The following is a 19,951-nucleotide window of genomic DNA, read 5'->3' as shown; positions in this document are numbered from 1 at the left end:
ATCTGCCCATTAACTTCAGTGCAAAATTTGAAAACTTCTGACTTGATTTATTACCTCAGAAAAATGTTTCAGGACAACAATATGGTCTCAATCGCTAGTAAAAAATCATCTTCAAGACAATTTGATGTCAATAGTTTTAATAATGGCCCCATTTAGAAGAAAATAGAAGATAAAGAATCATATGATTTGGGGCATGGCTAGCTTTGATTGACTGACAAGGCGAGCCGTCATCAGGAGAGAAGCAGAGCAACGCGTATCCACAGCAACGTGTCAATAAAGTTATATATAACGTTATATAGATATAATAGAGGACGTTTACCGATTTGGTCTCATAACTTTGACCCTTTCACACTGTATTTTCACTTAATGACAGTTTATTTGAACGTTTTGTTCATTAAATGTCTTGTTCAGTGTTTGGTTGGACTAACAGACACTCCAAGGAGTCGCTGCTCAGTTTTCTGAGGTAAGAAAGATACATTTTGTTTTTGTTTTTTTGCTAGCCAAAACTAACATCCCAGTTAATGCTCCAATTAATGCTAACATGAATTAGCAGCGGCTTCTCTCAGTCGGGTTGCCGGTGTAGAGAGGCGTATAGTCAGTGTCGTCAGATCCCTCGCGCTCCGCCACAGTCCAAATATGGTCTGCTCCGCATGGCGACGAGTGTAACACTGAACACGAGGCTTCCAAAGGGCAGTCCACAAACCAATGGGTGACGTCACGGTGACTATGTCCATTATTTATATATAGTCTATGCACTCAATGCAACACCTTTCACATAGAAGTGGTCCATTATGTGATCCATTACAGACACTTTTACATCTTAATATAGTTACAGACTTGCACACCAAAGAGATCGCCAGAAAATGCACTGCTGCAGCTGAAAAACAACACATTTCCACTCCCTGCTAACAGTTGAAACTCATAACCTTCACAGATTTGTGCTTTGTCTCTACTCTTATAATATCACTATTCATACAAAAAAAACATAATTCTCTTTCATTTAAGTGAAGTGGAACGTCATTTTGGAAAATATCCCCCCCTAAGTACTTGTGGCCAGCCGACACTGACTATCAGCCAAGAAATGCTTTAGGAATCGTGTCCTCTAAATGTGCCTCCGCTGGCAAATGGTGAAGTGTCAAATTAAAATATGGAGTAACATTGAGCTTGCGCCTCCATTACTGCTGAATGTTAATCAGTGAACCAGAAGTTGTGTCAAATGACTGACAGACATATGGAATGTTAAACTTATAGATGATGTTGTCGCTCTGAAAAGGGAGAAACAGACTGCTCTTAGAGTGCCGATATAACTCAAAATGCCTCATAGCTCAGCTATAAATCACACTTTCCTACATATTAGAATTACAATTTAACAAGAAGACATTTCTGCAGGTTTAAAGCTTTAGTATTCCTGCTACTCTGACTGGATCCTAAAGAATTGGAGCCATGACTGATGACAATGAACCTGACACCGTATTTGAAAACCCTCGGCCCCAGTAGCACACTCTAACGTTGATAAGTAAATACAGTGTGTAAAAGACTGAAAACAAGCTCTGATCAATGGGGAGACAAATGTGAACAGTAATGCAGAGTGACTTTACAAAGGGGCCCTCTGCTCTCTTTTAATCTCTCTCATCACAAATGGGATCAATGCTCCAACAAAACAGCATCGATTTCTCTCACTGATCATCAGGATTCTGCTCCGGAGAGAGGAGCCTATTATTACTGCTGTAGTCTACATTGTATGTGGCATTGTGTGGTTAGCAGCCTTCATGGACATACAGTGTCTGCTGCGAAGAGCAACTCCAACTGCATTTGTCTCCATTGAGAAATTCTTTTTTGAGGCTAAAACCCTGAATTGTTAACTGTAACAGATAATACAACAGAAGGGTTTTGTCATCATCCATATCTATATGCAGACAACAAGGGGCCTGAAAAGTGAAGCCAATGCTGAAGTGTCCTGCATTCTTTCTTAGGGCCAGCAGGGGGCTATTATTACATTTTTCTAATACGTTTATGGTCTGACTCGCTAGTTTAAAGTCTTCTTCAATAAACCATGATGGTGGTTTTGTAGACTATGGTCCCATTTAGAGTAAAATAGACAATAATTCAGTGTTTGCTTTAGGGAGTGACTGTTTGATTGACAAGTGTGTTTTTGTCTTAAAACTTTGACCCTCTCATGGTGTTTTCAGTTCATTAAAGTTTTTGGTCACATAAAATGTCTTGTTCAGTGTTCACTTTTACTAAAATAGTACAACTAGGAGTCGGCTGTTCATGTTTAATTACAATTGCACCTTGCTAACTCAGTTTGCTAGCTAGCACTAGCACTAGCATTAGCTGTTAACTCAGCGTTAACCTAAAAGCTCCAACATCTCGTTTAAATTATCAAGAATGTGTTAGCCAAAATGTACAGAGCCCCTAAAGTATTTTTGTAAGAACAAGTTGTTATCTTGTTGGAAAAAGTTATTATAAAGATAATTTGTAATCATGTTCATTCATCATGTGAATTCGTTATCATAATTCTACATACAAAGAATAGAAAGGAAAAGTTTCACACACATATGGAGTGATGAAGCTAAGCTGTAGGGACACTTTGTTCATCCCATCACAATAATCTTAATAGCAAGATGCATTTCCTTTCTGTAATGTCTGCAGTCAGGTCTCTTCTCCTCTGCTGTGAGCAGATATCTGTTTGACTCTCTCGCTTCAGGGGTCAAAACCCGGCTATCTGTCACATTTGGCAGCCATCTAGATACTCGCCTGAAGGTACCATAAATTCAATTCTAAATTTAACGGAAGTCTTCAGTCTATGCACAGTTCACTTTTGCTTCATTAAGGAGCGGCAAACACCCACTGGCCACCCATTTAATTATCATGCATCTAAACATCCAGAGGCCTTTTCATTTAGTTTCAGCACTCAACAGTTTTTTAGTTTGGGGTTTTTAGAGATGCTAACAAAAAAGGGACAAAGAAAGAACTCTGTTTTCAGTTACTTTAATGCCCTTAACAAAAGAGCAATAAAACTGATGACTAATGAGTACATCGTTCACAGGACAGTCCATTACGTAATTAATTTATTGATGTTCTGTCCGACTGGCTGCACGGCATCTCTGAGCATGATGTCAGCAGTGCCCGCACCAGCAAAGAACAGACTAGTGTATTGTCGTGTAATATAATCCAAAAATAGCATTATGAGACATTATCAGGCGTGTCTTATCACCAAAAGACAAAAAGGTAGTTTGTGTGCTATAAACCACACAAAGTCACGTTAGACAATTGTGGTACAGAATCTTGCGTCTTTTGCCCCAAGAGTTATTTCTTTCTGATTTGATTATGAGTCATGCTCCACCTTCAGTGTGATGTCAGAGTGATACAGTCTCATTTTCTGTAGCTTTTGGACTCGAACCAAGCAGTTACTACACTGCAGCAAAATCTTAGATTGAAAAGCCCTTCAGAGGAACAGTGACACTGACGGGGCAGACACACTGATGAGACATTCTTCACAAACCCATTCTACTCGAAGGCTAATTGGAGTTAGCAGTTAAGTTTTACAAACGTACTATTTGCATTATCAGAATATGAGTGAACCGTTTTTTTTTTAATGTAAACATGATATAATGTCTTCGTGCTTTCAGGGATCATGGCATTATTACACATCTAGAAAAATCATGCTTCTTAGAGATGTCTGGGACAATGTTCTTGCTACACCAGTGCCATTAGGTGCAATTTGCCCCAGATGTGAATTTATTCATCCACATTAAAAGTACATTTTTAATTTATGATTTTTTGATTATCTTTTTTTTGTATACCTTTTAATAAGCAACATAGAAAAATGTATCCCCTCAAAATCTGTGCAGAAAAATTATTTTAAAAAACGTAAGATGAGCATTTACTTTGTGTATGTACTGTTGGCAACGCATCATTAACTTTGCTGACATTGTTTTGGACACAAGCTGAGTTACATGTTGGTTTCCCAAAGAGCGAACTTACACATCAACATTTTGATAGGGTTATCTATGCTTTTAAAGGTAACAGAGGAATCAGGAATATGACAACCCTGAGGTCAAACTTAAACTGCTGTGCTGTTCAAGGTTAGGTTTTGAGTTAAGAAATGAAGGCTCTGCCATGAATTCAACTCCAATAATGTTTTTAAGGTTATCCATTGATGGATATCAAATTCTTTTGTTTAAAAATAAGTGTTTTTTTCATAATATTTTCAATAAAAATCAACACTGTTGCAAAAAAGTGCACATTGGATATCATTATTTCCTTTGTGCTTGCACTGGAGGGTCACCATAGATAGAATATGTTCGGTAATCCACTTTAACTTGAAATGTTTCAATATTTCATTAGACTGATGCTCGGGCTACAGTCAATCAGTCAATACTGAACACATTGGAAATGATAAGGCTGGACTACATGAGTATTCTAATTAATGAAACCCCTGAGTGCTTTCACCCAGTATTGCCATGTCATTGATTTAAAAGGGTTATAAACGTAGGTCTTTTCTCAGAACTGCATACTAAGAAGAAGGATAAAATCGATAGGCTCAGTTCAGCCATGATGTGAAACTGCAGAGGGATGAAGTGTCTTGGCAAAAACAGGTGAAATGTACACTTTCTGAAGCACTGATGAGATGCGTAAGAGGCAAAACTCCTTGAATGGATGCCAACTGGTACAGACGTTTCACCGTGTGAAATACAGCTGAATTTGGACTTAATGACCCATATAGACTCTGGGCACCATCAGAAAATGACAGTGTGTCAGGAGACCTCTCAGGCAGAAGCAAAAGGTTTTGCCCCATGACACTCCGTTGAAATGTCAAAACACATCTCCCGGAATGGTTAATATTCAGCAAAATCACAGGCTCGCTTTAAACACAAGACAAATTCCATGACATAAGACACTGCCACAACCATACACACACAAACAGGCATACACAGACACAGGGCCAAGGAGTAAATCTAATTCACTAATTAAAATATTACAAATACGTTTAATCTATTTTGGTGTAGCTTAACTAGCCACTGGGGAACTAGATGAAGCAGGGAAGATAAAAATGAGAATTTATACAGGGGCAAGCACAAAGGTGAGAAGATGAAATATGTGAGCAGCAGAAAAGGGGTAAAAGCAATGAAGAGGGGGCAAAAGAGAGAAAAGGGGTAATGAGGGAGGAAAGTTCAATAATTGTAAGATAGAGTGAGAGAATGAGAGGGAACGGGGGAGGAAAGGGAAGGCCCATGTGCAGTGTTTTCTGTCCTGTCACATCCCGAGGAGCCCCCCGAGAGCCGTGGGAGCGCTGAGCTGCATCACGACCTCTTCTCTGATTTCATGCTTTGATGCTCTTCGCTCTTAGCGTTGCAAACTGCTTCGGCATCGCGCAAAACACCCGTCCTGTTTTATTCATAATGATGATACTATCATACAACAGCGTGCCTGGTGCGCGCTACAGCGGCGCTGTGGTATAACTCTCCCAGTTCGGTATTTTTTTTCCACCTTCTCTCTGTTTCTCTCCATCTCTTCATCACCACTTTGATCTTATTTGATCTCCTCTCCTGGTCCCTCAGCTCTTCACCCCTTTTGCGCCTCTCTTCCCCATCCTTTCCTCCATTTCTCTTTCTCTCAGCTTGTGTCCTCTCCTATTGCTTTTCCAATTTCTTGGCTCACTTCTCATTTCCCTTCCTCATTTCTCCTCCTTTTCTCCCCATATCCACTCCTGTTCCTCTTCTCCTCTGTGCTTCCCTCTCATTTATTTGCCTTATAGTTTCTTCTTTGCTCCACTGTCATCATCTCCTTTGCACTGAGCAGCGTGTAATCACATTTGTAGTACATCGTGTCAGTTTGATCGGATTCATGCCTCCGTCTTCTGCCTCCTCCGCAGAAAAAGAGATTGATGCTTTTTGTCATATTTAAGTCATATCAGTGGGGGCAGGATTTCAATGAAATCTACATGAAAGTAACCTATTGCGGGGCTTAGAGTGCAGGGTTTAAAATGACTCACTCAGCATCGATACAACCTTCATTACATTAAAGACTGTAGATAATTTGCATGAAATATAGTGATGCTATGAACCCCTGATAAGAGCGAGGAGTTAGGCATGCTTTACTTGTGGCTGATATTGCTGGTGGCAGCAGGTTTGGTCCATATGCGCGCACAAACACACACTCAGTCTTGTCACTCACTACCCCCCCTCCCCCCCTCCTCTCCCACAAACACATTCTCCCACACAATGTGGAGCTGCGCTACTCAAGTAGTGTAATCTCTGCAGTGACGCTGCGATCTTACTGCAGTTTAGCCATGCTCAGCTGCCCCTGGACCACGCAGCCCCACACAGCCTGTCAGCTGGTTCATGCAGACAGGGAGGAAGAGGGGGAACAACAGGGAAAGAAAAAGAGACAAAGAGGGAGAGCAGAAACAGAGCTTGAGAGGAGATGGAGAGTGAAGCCGGGACACAAAGAAGCCCAAGAAAAGAAAAAAAGGTACAAGAGATCAGAAAACAAGGGAGTAAGGATGAAAAGAAGATTAAGTAGAGTGGGAACAAGAAAGGAGGGGGGAAGTATCGATGGCAGAGAGGGAGAGGTGGACGTTAAATGAAAACGAGGAGAGCTGAGTTGAGAGTCAGAGAGAGAAATGAGGGGAGTTTCGGCAGGGAAAAGACAGCCTAGGAGAACAAATAAGTAATGATAGGGTGATGCGTTCCCATTGTCTGTTGTGTCTGAGATGATAGCTGAGCCTCTCCCTCACATTGTTGCTGTACTGAATACCACCAATCTCACAGCCCTCTGCTCCCATCCACCCACACCTCGCTCCCCATTACTCCTCTCTAACTTGGCAATCTCTGCTTCAGAGCTGTCCCTCCTCCTCTCCTTTCCCCTGTTCATCACACATATTGCATCTCAAAGCGCTTGTTTTCCCTTGTTGCTTCCTTCCCACATTGTCTACTCCTATTTAAATTATTGACCCTCCCTACCCTAACTCTCCAACCTTCATTCTTGTGTAGCATTAAAGATTCCTCTGAGATACTGGTAGGACCAAACTGCATTCTGTAATCTAATCAGCATTTTAGCCATCCATCCAATTCAGGCCTTTGCGTTTCTTATGCTGCATAATCCCATTACACTCAGCTCAGTCCGTGCAGCTTGCCTCTGTCTCTGCCGGTTATGTGGTTAATGGAGCTGCACAATGCAACTATGATGGGAGTCCAGCTCAGGTGGAACTAACCAAACACCAAATGGCCACTTTGGAAACTATGTTTTTCAAATGTTTTAGAGTTTGAATTGAAAATACAAATAATCAATCAATAATTTCCTCTGTGGTCAAGTACCGTCTGAAACTCATTTGAAAAAGATTTGGTTTTGTGGGGTTGTTGTTGTTTTGGGGTGTTTTGCCTTTTATTCCAACCTTTTCTGATTAAAATGATGTTTCCATACAACAAAACAAACCTTAGGCTTAACATTTTGAAAAGCTTGCAGTTTGGTTTGGTTTAGGCCACAAAACTACTTGGTTTTAGTCTGGCATTTCCAAACGATTTCAGAAATGTGTATGAGTCTGGAACCTCTAAGTTAATTCTTGATTTCCAAGGGGTGTTATTAATAGGCACAGATCAAAATGTCTTTGAATAGATCTAGAACCAATCAGAGCACCACAACATAACCCCAAACCAACCGAGTCCTGTGTTTGTTGGACCCATCGATCTACCCTTACCAGCTCCCTTTGCGGACTTTCGCACTCTTTACACTATGTCATCAGACTTTTTTCGGCATGTCTTAAAATGATGCTTTAAGGGTACCCTTTGCATTAAAAAAGTGACAACAAGGGGTTCTGAGTGTCCATATGTGACAAGTTGGGAGTGAGAACTTGGTAAGAGACAAAAAAAATGAAGGTGCATCATACACAACATCTTTCTAAGATCATAGGTCAAACAAACACGGGACAAAGGAGGCCGGTGTTTGTGGCCCATTTGAAACTAAAAGTCAACAGTGAGTTATTTAAACTTAAAAATACAAATACTTTGAGCTATTTAAAGTGAACATAACCAACCTAAACGTAAACAAGATGTTTTTTTGCCTGAACATACGACCAAGCCGCATCCACCACTGCTGAAACACTACGGTGTGTTCAATGGTGATCTAACCCCTGTACCCCCTGAGAATTATTCCTTATCACCACCACCAGACCACCATGAATAAACACAGGTTATATAAAATACATGAAAAATGAGACCCCCCTAATCAAATTAATCCACAGATTTAACTGGCTGTTATTTATTTCTGCACTTCAAGGCAATAAATTATTGCCATGGCACCTGTAAAACACCAAGTCACTTCATTTTGTTGGCTGTAATTAAGTGTAATTACTCTGGAAAACTCCAAATGGATACCAACAAGGTCATAGTAATCATGTAGGCTACGCTCAGACACACACACATGCACACACACACCAATCATGTTCACCTCAACGGGGAGGAGCCCCGGGGCAATCAGTAGGAGAAAAGAGAGGAGAATGGGGGGAGGATGGCAGAAGAAAAGAGAGGCACATAGAGAATGGAGGGTGAGAGGGAGGGACAGGGGGTGAGGGCTGGAGTCACGAACAAGGAGAAGCAGAGCGTAGAGCGTGAATGCCTGCAGGACTTTGCTTGGTTAGAGAGGAAGAAAAGAGTTTATATGGATACTTGGAAAGAGACAGAAAAATTAAGGTGCATCATACACAACATCTTGAGAGGATTTCACAGTGACAACCCAACACAGACAGACATTAAAAAACTATTTTATCATCTAAGAAGTATAACATATTTCAGGCATGATTGAATTTGTTATTTTAGATGTCCAGCAGCTTAAATCCAATTTTCTCAAACTTTCAGTCACAAACTCAATTCTGGGAAAAGGCCAATTTTGCATCAGATGTTGCGATGCTGTTGATGTATTGTCATGTCTCACTGTGGCAGTTAGTATCTAAGGGCTGCGTGCCTGAATTAATGTCCTCGCCACTCTGGTACTGACACAGTGAGTCAGCCCCTGTACACAGCTCTGTGGTGATGGATTATACACCTGCAGCCAAAGGGACTGCTGGGACTCCTGCTCAACACACAGAGCACACAGGGAATACTAGCTACCCTCTTAATCCTGACATGGAGACCAGTGGACCGAAACAGCTCATCTATGTGAAACGTGAGGATAAAGTGTGACACGTAGTACAAACACATAATCTTATCTTTGAAGACAAAAGTGTTGTGGCCCTTTCAAATCATATACTAATTCAAAATTATTTTGATATGTAACACGTTAATGCTGGCAAATCTAAATACATTTGCATACTAAAATAGTTGTGCATTTAAATGTAGTTGTAAAATAGCTCATAAAGTTTATGCTATTCAGAGCATAGAATGCCTTACAATTGCACTTTACTTGTGTTGCTTCTCGTCTTGCTTAGTTATCCATCACACTGAAAATATCCTCTGATTAGGTTATTTATTTGAATATGAAAAGGCACTAAAGATGGCGTGGCACTTTCAAGAACATTAAACGATTAGTTACTTAAAGGGTAACACTTCCACTAAGTTGTTGCACTTGTGAGAAAAAGCTGTGAAGAAGAAGTCTCGAAATCCTGGCATTTGGGCCTGAGCATACAGTGGCTGACAAGGGCAATCGCCCAAAACATTTCCCTTGTGAGAAATGTGGTGCAGCTTCAGACATGATGCTAATTTACAAAAAAATGTAAATCTAAAACGGAAATATGCTCCAAATGAAAATATGGTGCCACAGAAAGCAAAAACAAATACATTAACAGTCAATAGAGTGCAAATACAGATATGATGCAAAGTCATAAACACAAAACCCTCAAAAATAAATGCATCAGATAATCACTGCATATCCGGTCAACAAAACGGAAGTCATTTAAACCTATAGGGGGAGCATTAAGTGGAACAGCACTCCCTGTAGATGCCTTTTAACTTTGTTTCTGTATTTGCAGTTTGTTTGCTGTGAATTATTTGTTTTGACTTTCTACAACACATTTTTTGGAAATTGTGTCCTGTCACACTGAGTCATGAACCAAAACATTTCCCATAATGCAACAGGATGAGGTCTTTTTATTATACCCTCCCTGGTGAAGCCACATCTTTTAGACTCCACACATACACTTTGTAACGCAGGCTTTCTGTTATAAATTTCTGTCTGCAGGCCCAATATAACCCTAATGACATCATCAGGGTTATTTTCTCCTCCACAACAACAGAAGTCAGGGGAATGCTCCATTATTGTGCATTCCAGTACTTTTTTCATAACAAAGTTGCATTTAATATTGCCCCACAATGCAATGTAGAGAAGACTGAAAGGTCTAAAATGAAGGCATTGGAAAACACTATTCAGAATCATGAAAATTATCAAGTTTGATCAATATTGAAGGAATTGCATCATTTCCTGTTAGCAAAAATAGATGCATGCGCACACTCTACAGCATTCAAACACACACAGAGTCCCTTACCTAGCCATCCTGAGCTGGAATTGGGCACACACATGTCTGTCTCTGCGCTGGGCAGCACAAAGCCAACCACGAACACCTCCACCCCGTCTGACATGAGTGCCAGCCCTAGCACCAGGAACAGCTGCCACTGGAACCTCCCGTGGCCACACTCCTGGATGATCAGCTCGTATTGTTGGGCCAGCTCCTCTTCGTCAGCCTGTCTCTCCTGCTCCAGCCCCTTACGGTCCCTTGTGGCATCTGACATCGGTTGCCCCAGTGCCACCTGGCCTTCCTTTTGCTTCCTGTCTCCCGCCGAGGGAATCCCCTGGTACTCGCCCTCGTAGATCTCATCCTCGTCATCGTGGCCCTCTGTTGCATCACTGGAGCCCTCCTCGTTGTCATGGTAGCCCTCTCCATCCTGCCTCGGAGGGTTCCGGTAGAAGTCCTCATCTTCTTCCTCCTCATTCTGGAATCGGTTGTAGTTGTGGTGGGATGAGTACTCATCTGTAGCGCGGTCCACCACCTTGTTGACTTTCTTTGCTGCATGCCGCTTGGCCTCCTTGGCCATGTCCTTGGCCCCCTTAGCCAGGGAAGTCCTGTTATTGTAAGTGTCCTCCATTTTGGCTCCACCAGCAGGTCTTCACGTGAAGTTCAGAGGATACTCAGAAGAAAGAGGGAGGAGGGGCAAGAGGTGTGAGTGGACGCTGGCGGGGGAATTGCAGAAAGGTGAGCTCAGTGGGTCTTGAGATGCAGCAGGGAAGAAAACTCTTGAGTCTGCGGTCACCACAGGAGATAACCCACAATGGCTGTGGCAATCATCAGCCAGGCTGAGAGAGATGGGGGAAGGGGAAGAGACAGATAGATAAAAAAGAGAGAACAAGCAGGAAGAAGGACAGGGGAGAGATCAGAGGAAAAAGAGAGAGAAAGGAAAATCATCAGATAGTGCCCGTAACTCATGTCTCTCCTGCTATATTCATAACTATCCCAGACTAACAGGTGACATCCCACAGGCAGCACATACCCTTTTTAATCATTCACTCACTATTCTCCCAGGCCTTTTAATCATTTGGATTGATGTGAGGAAAAAAGGAATTGGCTGTATGGCTCTCTGTTTTTATTCAAATTGAATATTCAATTTCCAGGGGCACTCTCCTTGTTCTATATTTCATAAGTTGGACATAGTTTTGAAAAGATGAGCGTTTTAAACAGAGATGCTGAATCTGCTGATTCATGATCAGCTCTGAGGAACAGAGGCTAATAAACAAAGCTCTTCCCGAAATCAATTTGCCCCCAATAAAGAGCTGGTTTATTATAATGGGAGTGACGATCCAACTGGAACGGCACTGTCATATTTAATCCGTGCAAAGAAAGGAGGAAAGGAGAAATGGTCATGAGTGCATATGTAGATTAATGCACACATAGTACAAACACACACAAAAAGCTATTCTCTAAGGCCTTTGATTTTGTGTAGTCAGGTCTTTAACACTTAAAATGGGTCACTTGCAAGAAGCTCACATAAAAAGATAAACAGAAAGACTCTGTCACACACCTAAACATGCCATGCACATATGTGGCTGCCCTCGCAGCATGGATGGGGAAGCCCTTTTCCATCTTGGCAGGCCAGTGCTGATGGGAGGGAGACCCCAGACTAACAGTGCGAATGATGTAACACGATTTCATGCAAGTGCTCAAACTGTGATCCACAGTTCATCATCACGTTGCCTCCACAGGCTCACTCTGGCTTGTTTATTTCATAATTTGTCATAACATAGAGACATATCAGAACATTAAGACGAAAAATGATTCTGGGATTTAGTCAGTTAAATTAGAAAAACATAAATTCCTCATATTTATATTATTTATAGATATTTATAGATAAGAGTGTAAACTTTGGTGGGGTGGAGATGGTCAGAGCTGTCCAGTGTGTGTGTGTGTGTGTGTGTGTGTGTGGTTCCCGTGTGTCTAGGAGCTGCTCACCACAGCCTCTAATGAACACTGAAGCCTTGTCAGGAGGACACAAATCACAGGGCCAGCTCCAGCTCCCATAATGCAATTTTACTGGGCAAAATGACACTGCTGATTCAAGGTGACTCTCCTAATCCCTTTTGGCTCATTGGATGACTTCTGTGCTTATGAGCACACTCCTTTACACATTGACTGATAATTTTTTAATACATCCATTGACACCGGTGGCGCCTCGGACTGGATGATTCATAAAGAAATATTTCCTTTGTCCAAAAGCAATCACTCAATGGATCAATGGTGAGGTGTACACTACAAGGGGTTAGCCTACATTTAGTGGCTTGATTTTGTTCTCTTTGTCCCGTATAATAATATTCACTGGAGTAGATTGCCATCCTGCATAAATCCTAGCTCAGTGGGGTTTCTTAAAGATGCCATAATGTAATAAGTGAGATTTCAAAATTCATGTCAAAACTATTCTATACATATAAAGTGCTGCTATACTCTATTGCAGTCACTCCCTGGCTGCAATGATAGTGAAGAGACATTTTTGGGAGGGGGGGCTTAAAGAGACAGGTGCTTAAACAGGGATTCAGAAAGACAAAGAAAAGGGAAAAATACTGTTTTGTCTTGTTTTTACATTAAAGCATGTAAAAATGTTCCAGTAGAAACCAAAAATTCAAGTATGAAACTGAAAATGAGGATAATTTGTCACCTTTAAAACATTTAACGCCCTTTAAGTGTGGGACATTGTATCTTCTTGTGATGTGTGGAACTTCTCTATCGACTGCATCTTTAAATCAATTTAATTATGAATGCCCCCATCCTGCCAGGAGCAAGTCAGAGTTCAGAGGTGTCACTGAACTGATGCCATTTATAAGTTTCAGGGTCAGGTCCTGTTGCCCATCACACTTCATTTTTTACTTAAAACCAGCGCACACATATACACACCAGCAAAAGGAAATACATCCTGCCTGTCAGAGAATCAATGGAGTGTATGGTGAGGCCTGCTGTCACTCGTGATGAAGCTCAGAGGACACACAGGCACACAGACGACCAACCTCACCTGACCGCATCTTGACGAGACCCCGACAGCGCAGACAGCCCGAGCAACGGGAGCAATCACAATCAAAGTGGGTAACCACCAACACTCCCAAACAAAACCAATCTCTGTTTTATCCCATGCTGTCTCTAAACCATTTCCTTTCTCCTATATCTTTTTTATTTTCTGCTTCACTTTCAGGCTCCCTCTAGAGTATCTATTGTTTCGACTGATGTCAGATAATGTTCCTTCTCTAGTTAAAATGATCTGCACCAGCACTCTAGTCCTTTTTCCAACTTTCTGTCTTCCTCCAAGCCTTAACAGCAATCAACACATCCCTGGTTCATATCCAGCATTCTTACGTATGTTTGTATATACATCTTTATAACATATATATATGTTCAGTTCACACCATCATTCCTTCCCCTCAAGGCAACCAAACTCTCTAAACTTATTCTGATAAGAAACCAACATGGTGATGTATTAGAACATAGAGAAGCTGCATCCATACACTGTCCTGCAGGGCATCGCTCTTAGTGTGCGTACCGTTGCAGTAAACCATGTGAGGATGGCTGAAAATAGGCCTTGCTCTTGCAACACCCCTGTCTGCATGATGGATAGCGGCCCTGGTTTCCTTCAACCTCTTTAGAATACTAAAAAAACACTAGGTCAAGTATCACTTGGCCCCAGATTTCCCCGTGAACATAAAGACAAATGAAGAGATGAGAGGAGTTTTGGCCATACATCCAACTCAGGGCAAGCAATTTGGGAAAAGTAAAAAACTTCTATTAATATCCAGAGTATGTGTGTTTGACCAACTCAGTCCATTTCAACACACTCTTTCATTGCTTATCATGAATCATTAGCCAAAAGTGGCCCAGTAATGAAGCTACTAATGAGCATTTTCAAAGAAGAAATTTGAATAATCACACCATATAACAGTGTAATAATGACAGTGGTAATGAACACCCTTAGTCAGAAGAACTTAAAACATAATGATGCAATTATCACCACAGTACGGGCTTCCTACAAGCAATGCACTTTGTCAGGAGGATGGATGTCACTGTTTTTCAAGTCCAGCAATCACCAATCAGATTGGTATGGGCCAGCAGGTTGTTAGAATAAGAAGCAAAAAATCAATCCTGGTCCTAGAATTTCAGGTACCTTGACCCATAACTGCTGGAGGAGACAAATACTTAATATTTTTCATGAGAACTTGAAGGAAAATCAATAGTGCCTTTTTAGCCAGTGTAGTCCAGTAGTCCAGACAGTGGTCCTTACACAGTATTAAAAAAAAGTAATGATGCAAAACATGTATTTTTGTTTCAATTATTGTTAATGCAATAAAATGTGCTATATGCATGATGTTTGCATATATCCAAAAGTGCTTTCTGAAGTGGCAATTTTCTGCTTTATTTTAAATGTCACTGTACATTGAAGCAGTTTTGCAGTTTATGTCCCTTGCCCCATCGGAACCACACTACTTTCCATCTCAGTCAGGTTTGACTTGTCAGTGTGCTGCCCTTTCAAAGACATGCACAAGTACAGTGGCTTGACGGCTGGTTTGTTCTATTAGCATCAGAAAGAGCAGGTCCAATCTCTAAGTGGGCAGAGCCGCATGTAATCCCATCAGAACGGAGAGCCCATGACCTCATCTGGAAGGCAGAGGCACAACCAGCCCGGGACGTCTTCCGTTAGGAGATTTCATCAAGCACTGATGCCATTACTGACTGAGTGGTGGGGCAGGGAGAGGAGGAGGGAGAGGTGGGGGGTGTATGAGAGTATTAATGACGGAATAAATGGATGCAGAACGTTAAAGGAAAGAGCGAAAATGTTTCTGCACATAGAGAATAGAATAAAATAAAAAAGCTTAACAATATGATGATAAATGGTCAAAACAATCAAAAAAACGTCTTTTGTATGTATGTTTGTCATGTTGTTTCTATTGCAAGATAGAAAAGCCAGCAGCAAAACTACATTACGGCAATATTTGCGTCATTTTGATGAAGCTTTACGTTCTGATCCTTGCATGTGGGAGCGAGGTTGGAGCAAACCATAGAGGTGCAGCTCTGCTAACATGTATGGACTGCCCATGTATGGAGTAAAGATGTATGCTTTACCATGCAGTTATTCCATAGAGACTATTAATTTATAAAATTACCAGAAAACATGGCATATCATTATTTATATTTTTATGGAGATATAAAATTACCTGTATCAGGATGAGGATATTGGTCATAATGCCCAACTGTATTTCAAAGCACATAAACTTTTTACCTCCTTTCAACAGTCAGAGCTCCACCACCACCCATGATAAAAACTTCAAAAGCATAAATGATTGCAAGGCATAATGTTACATCATACACATTCATAAAGCAGCTGCAGCAAGCTGACGTCTGCCTTTAGTACCTCCAGGAGGTAGCGTTGTTAATATCTTTAATCACTCCATTTTAGCTAAGAATAAAAGGGAATTCCTCTATTAATATTGCCAATCCATGATCCTGTATCTATTTAATACAAGAAATATCACATATTCACAGATAGAAAGAACCCTGAAGGTTAGTGAGTAAAGTGTGCCGTCTCTTTTGCTGTTTTTAGCTTTTTTCATCAGTCTGTTTGATCTTCTTGGTAAACATATGGTCTCCCTGCCCTGCCAGATCTCACTGCTGACACAATACAGTGCTTACATAGCAGATACAAAACATAATGTGCCACCACCTCAGTCTGGTTCAGACCTTACACTTTGTGTAGCAATGACGCAATAACACAGATTAGGCCAGACATGCAAGATGCGACACATATACAGTTTTTTTTATACAATTATGTTTTGTCAAAGTGCTTCATGTGATGCCTGACGGTCGTGTATATGTGTGCCAACATATATAAAAAAGAAAATGCAAGGATGACAAGAGGATTCTTGAATGTAATGTATTTACATTGCCCCTAAAATAATGACTAATCTGTTGATTCCCTCTTTGCCTCCACATGTCAACAAAATGTGCATATGGAATCTTTTCATGAAGCTCTTTATCCAATACATTGTGACTGGCACAGCCACTTTGTACTCTGAGTCTTTTCTTCCTATCAACTGTGAAACACTGGAATAGAAAATGTCTCCCCCCTTTTAAAACAACCTGCATGAACAAAATTACAAGTTAGTGGATGCTTGAGATGGAGATGGTGGCGATTTACAATGAGTTTTATTTCTTGATTCTTGTTTACCGTGGCAGAAAAGAAAACTCCATCAACTTGAAATCAATGACAAGTGGGCCAAATGAATGAATTCTGCAACCTGCAATCACTTTCTAACACTTTTTTCATTGATGGACGGCTCCAGTGTTAACCCAGCAGGACTACTACAGCAGCCTTCAGATTGCAAACAAAGCACTTTGCCACAGATTTCCAGTTCACCGGCTGTGTGCCTGTCAATCGCTCACTGCCTCTCGAGGTGCAATTCACGGATGAGTCAGTTGCCTGCTCCCGCATCTTCTCCTCTCTTTTGGCGGCAGTGCAGAGTGCTTTAACTGCCCCAGGGCAGGTGGCAGGATTGCACTACAGCATGCACAGTCCGAAGCCAACAAGCCAAAACTCTACTCATGCCAAGGACAAGAATTTCACTATAATCACGCTGGTTGATAATAATTAAAAAAAAGATAAGCATGAGCTACAGTAAGTAATCACCATAAACCGAATCACCAGTTCAAGAAAGCAGATTCACAGATTTTTTTAACCAAAATGTACAAACAGAATCCACAGAAGCATTTATGTCACTCAATTAATTAAATTACAGAATTAAAGGTACAGAAACTGGAAGTGAAACTCCACTATATATATATATATATATATATATATATATATATATATATATATATATATATATATATATATATATGAGGCAATTATTCTTCTTGCTTTCACATAAAGATGCCAATTTTTCCACTTTTGCAAACACAGAAAAAAACATGCTGGCACACCATCCCAACTTTTAACAAATGAAACACAAACTTATGAATAAATAATGAGGTATCCCAGTCTCCCAGATGTTAGTTGGATATATCTTTGGAAAGATGCAAATGCATGAACATGACTTGTAAGTGCTAATACAGCTAGTAATAACGCAGTTCTTTTTTTCTTTTTTTTTAAACACTGGCTTTTTCTAACTCAACAGTCAGCATGTTTTCATGAGAAAAAAAAGTAGTGATTACTTACCGTCATTTATGGCGAGAAGAGTGAACTGGGCTGATAGTAACCCATTGCATCGGACTCCGCTTTTGCTTTATGTGAGGAAAAGAATATTCTTGTGGGTTTTTTGACTGTAGAAGAGGATCAGAGGTAATTGCCAGCGCACGACAGTGAGGCTTTTTTTTCGATGCAGTCCTCCCTCGCTGCAGTACTTCAGGAAAGGAGAGAGCGAAAGAGAGAGGTGGTGGTAGGAGGGAGAGAGGGAGGGATGGAGAGAGGGAGAGGGGGGTAGTGTAATCAATGATTGTACTTCATTGAGTGATGCGGGTAATTCCGTCTGATGGAACAATCTAGTTAGGTGACTGAATGACGTGAAACACTGCAACGCATGAATGCTAAAATAAATTTAAACAGGCTACAGCCGGCGAGCCGGCGCTTTCGTCCATTCACCATGAGAGTGAAACCCACTGTGTGTGTGTGTGTGTGTGTGTGTGTGTGTGTGTGTGTGTGTGTGTGTGTGTGAACAAAGAGTATCAGTGTAGGAGAATGGTTAGTACTTGATAAATGGCTTCTGGCTTCTCTTTGTGGGCAAAAGTTGTCGTTTAGCCAAAAAACTGCAGCTTAATCGAAAAGTTTTTCAACAGCTTCTCTCTTTTTTTCTGGTAATTCAATGGTCTGTTTTTAACTTCAGCTATTAGCCTACAGTTTCCATAAAAGTAGAGCTGTCTGGGACTTCACCTTGTTATGTAGAGTCGACTCTGAAGCCGCACGATGCATCTTAACTACTGTCTCTGTCCGTGGTGCTGAAATACACCTGAACGCATCTTCTCAGCGCGTCAGGAGCCGAAGAACACACTTTCGCCACTTCTGCGAAACCCATGTGCATTTTAAATGTAACTCCTTCCATACCCCCAAACTGTGCTCCACATGCTAAAAATTTCGAAACATCGATTTATCTAATCATAGGAAGTAATATCTCAGAATAAATTCATTGGCAGTTAAATAGAGAAAATTACCAAAATGTGTTTTATGTATTATATACCAATATATTCAGATCTAGCAATACATAATAGCAAACATTCATAAGTCAGCGTTTCATGCTAGGCTACTACAACAAAAACCTTGAGACCGCTTTAAAGCATCCACCTATAGGGCGGAATTGTGTATGATTGTCAACTAACAATCATACACATTTTTTGTCGACTAATCAGCATCTGTTTCTCCACAAAGAATCATAATGTCGACTAATCAACTAAGAGGGGGCAGCCCTACCCTCCACCACAGCTGAGTTCTATAACTGTCTACATTTTCTTCCAGGTTAGATCATCTTTATAAGAGAGGGTGAGAATTTCACTTCTTATTTTAATGTGAGATGATCTGAGAGGTTTTCTTTGAAAGTTTTCTTTTACTGAATCAATCTCCCCTATCCTCAGAAATAACCTGATTTATATGTGGAGATAAAGTCAAAGTGCAAAAATATGTACACTGTTATGTAAAAATATGTACACTGTTGTCTATGAAACTAAACTATGAAAAACAAGCTCTGTAGTAAATTTTGCTGATCTAATGCAATCACATCTGTGTAAAATGTTATTTTTCAATGATTTAGCTTACCTAGCTTAGCTTACAATACTGTAACTTTAACATGCATGCTAATAAAGTTTATTTGAATCAGATTTGTACGCATTCATTAGAAAGAGAGAGTTATATAGGACTCAAATTAAGATAATGAATAATTAAATAAATAGATGAAAAAGCAACAACATGATACCTAAGCCATGTAAACCCCAATCCATAAATAGAATAAAATACTTACATATAATATATATGTAATATACATATTAAAAAAAACAACATTTAAACATATGACAATGTTGTCAAATGTTGTCAAAAGGTTTAATCACATATTGGCTTTATTATGGGACAGTACTGTGACCCTTGACCATGTCAGTCAGTAAGCAGGATAATAGGTGTTAACCTTGAGTGTCGTTGTTATCTTGATAAATGGTCCTCCCTGGGACCCTTAATGCGACAGGAGCAAGAGAGTCCAGGATGTCAGAGGTCAGAGGAAGACTTGATATTCATTCACAGTTGCATTATCTCAGGCCAAAGATAAATTTGTTGGTATAATGTCTCAACCTGTAAATGTGTCATATCCATTGCTAGTGCACCACCTCTGGTAATAATCTAAATGTCTAAAACCAGGCATTATGTTTATAGATTGTATTTGCTCATAGCTTTCTGTCACTCCACTGAGTTTATTTTTTTTGTACATAAAGTAGCCTGTGCAGTAAGTAAAACCCCTG

The 19,951-nt window shown here is 40.5% G+C and overlaps 1 protein-coding gene across 1 annotated transcript in view; it reads right to left on the bottom strand.

Moving 5' to 3' along the window:
* Positions 1-17,881, bottom strand: part of sv2ca (synaptic vesicle glycoprotein 2Ca) — a 37,346-nt gene extending 19,465 nt beyond the window's left edge. Inside the window, exons 1-2 of the mRNA XM_059336562.1 lie at positions 17,673-17,881; positions 10,481-11,286 (exon numbers count right to left, since the gene is read on the bottom strand). Of these exons, the coding sequence (XP_059192545.1) occupies positions 10,481-11,078 (598 nt within the window). The 5' untranslated portion in view covers positions 11,079-11,286; positions 17,673-17,881. The remainder of the gene's footprint in view (positions 1-10,480; positions 11,287-17,672) is intronic.
* Between the last annotated feature and the right edge of the window lie 2,070 nt (positions 17,882-19,951).

This window comes from Centropristis striata, chromosome 7, assembly GCF_030273125.1.
Source record: "Centropristis striata isolate RG_2023a ecotype Rhode Island chromosome 7, C.striata_1.0, whole genome shotgun sequence".
In the NCBI taxonomy this organism is placed as follows: domain Eukaryota; kingdom Metazoa; phylum Chordata; class Actinopteri; order Perciformes; family Serranidae; genus Centropristis; species Centropristis striata.
This window is presented reverse-complemented; position numbering and strand designations above follow the sequence as displayed.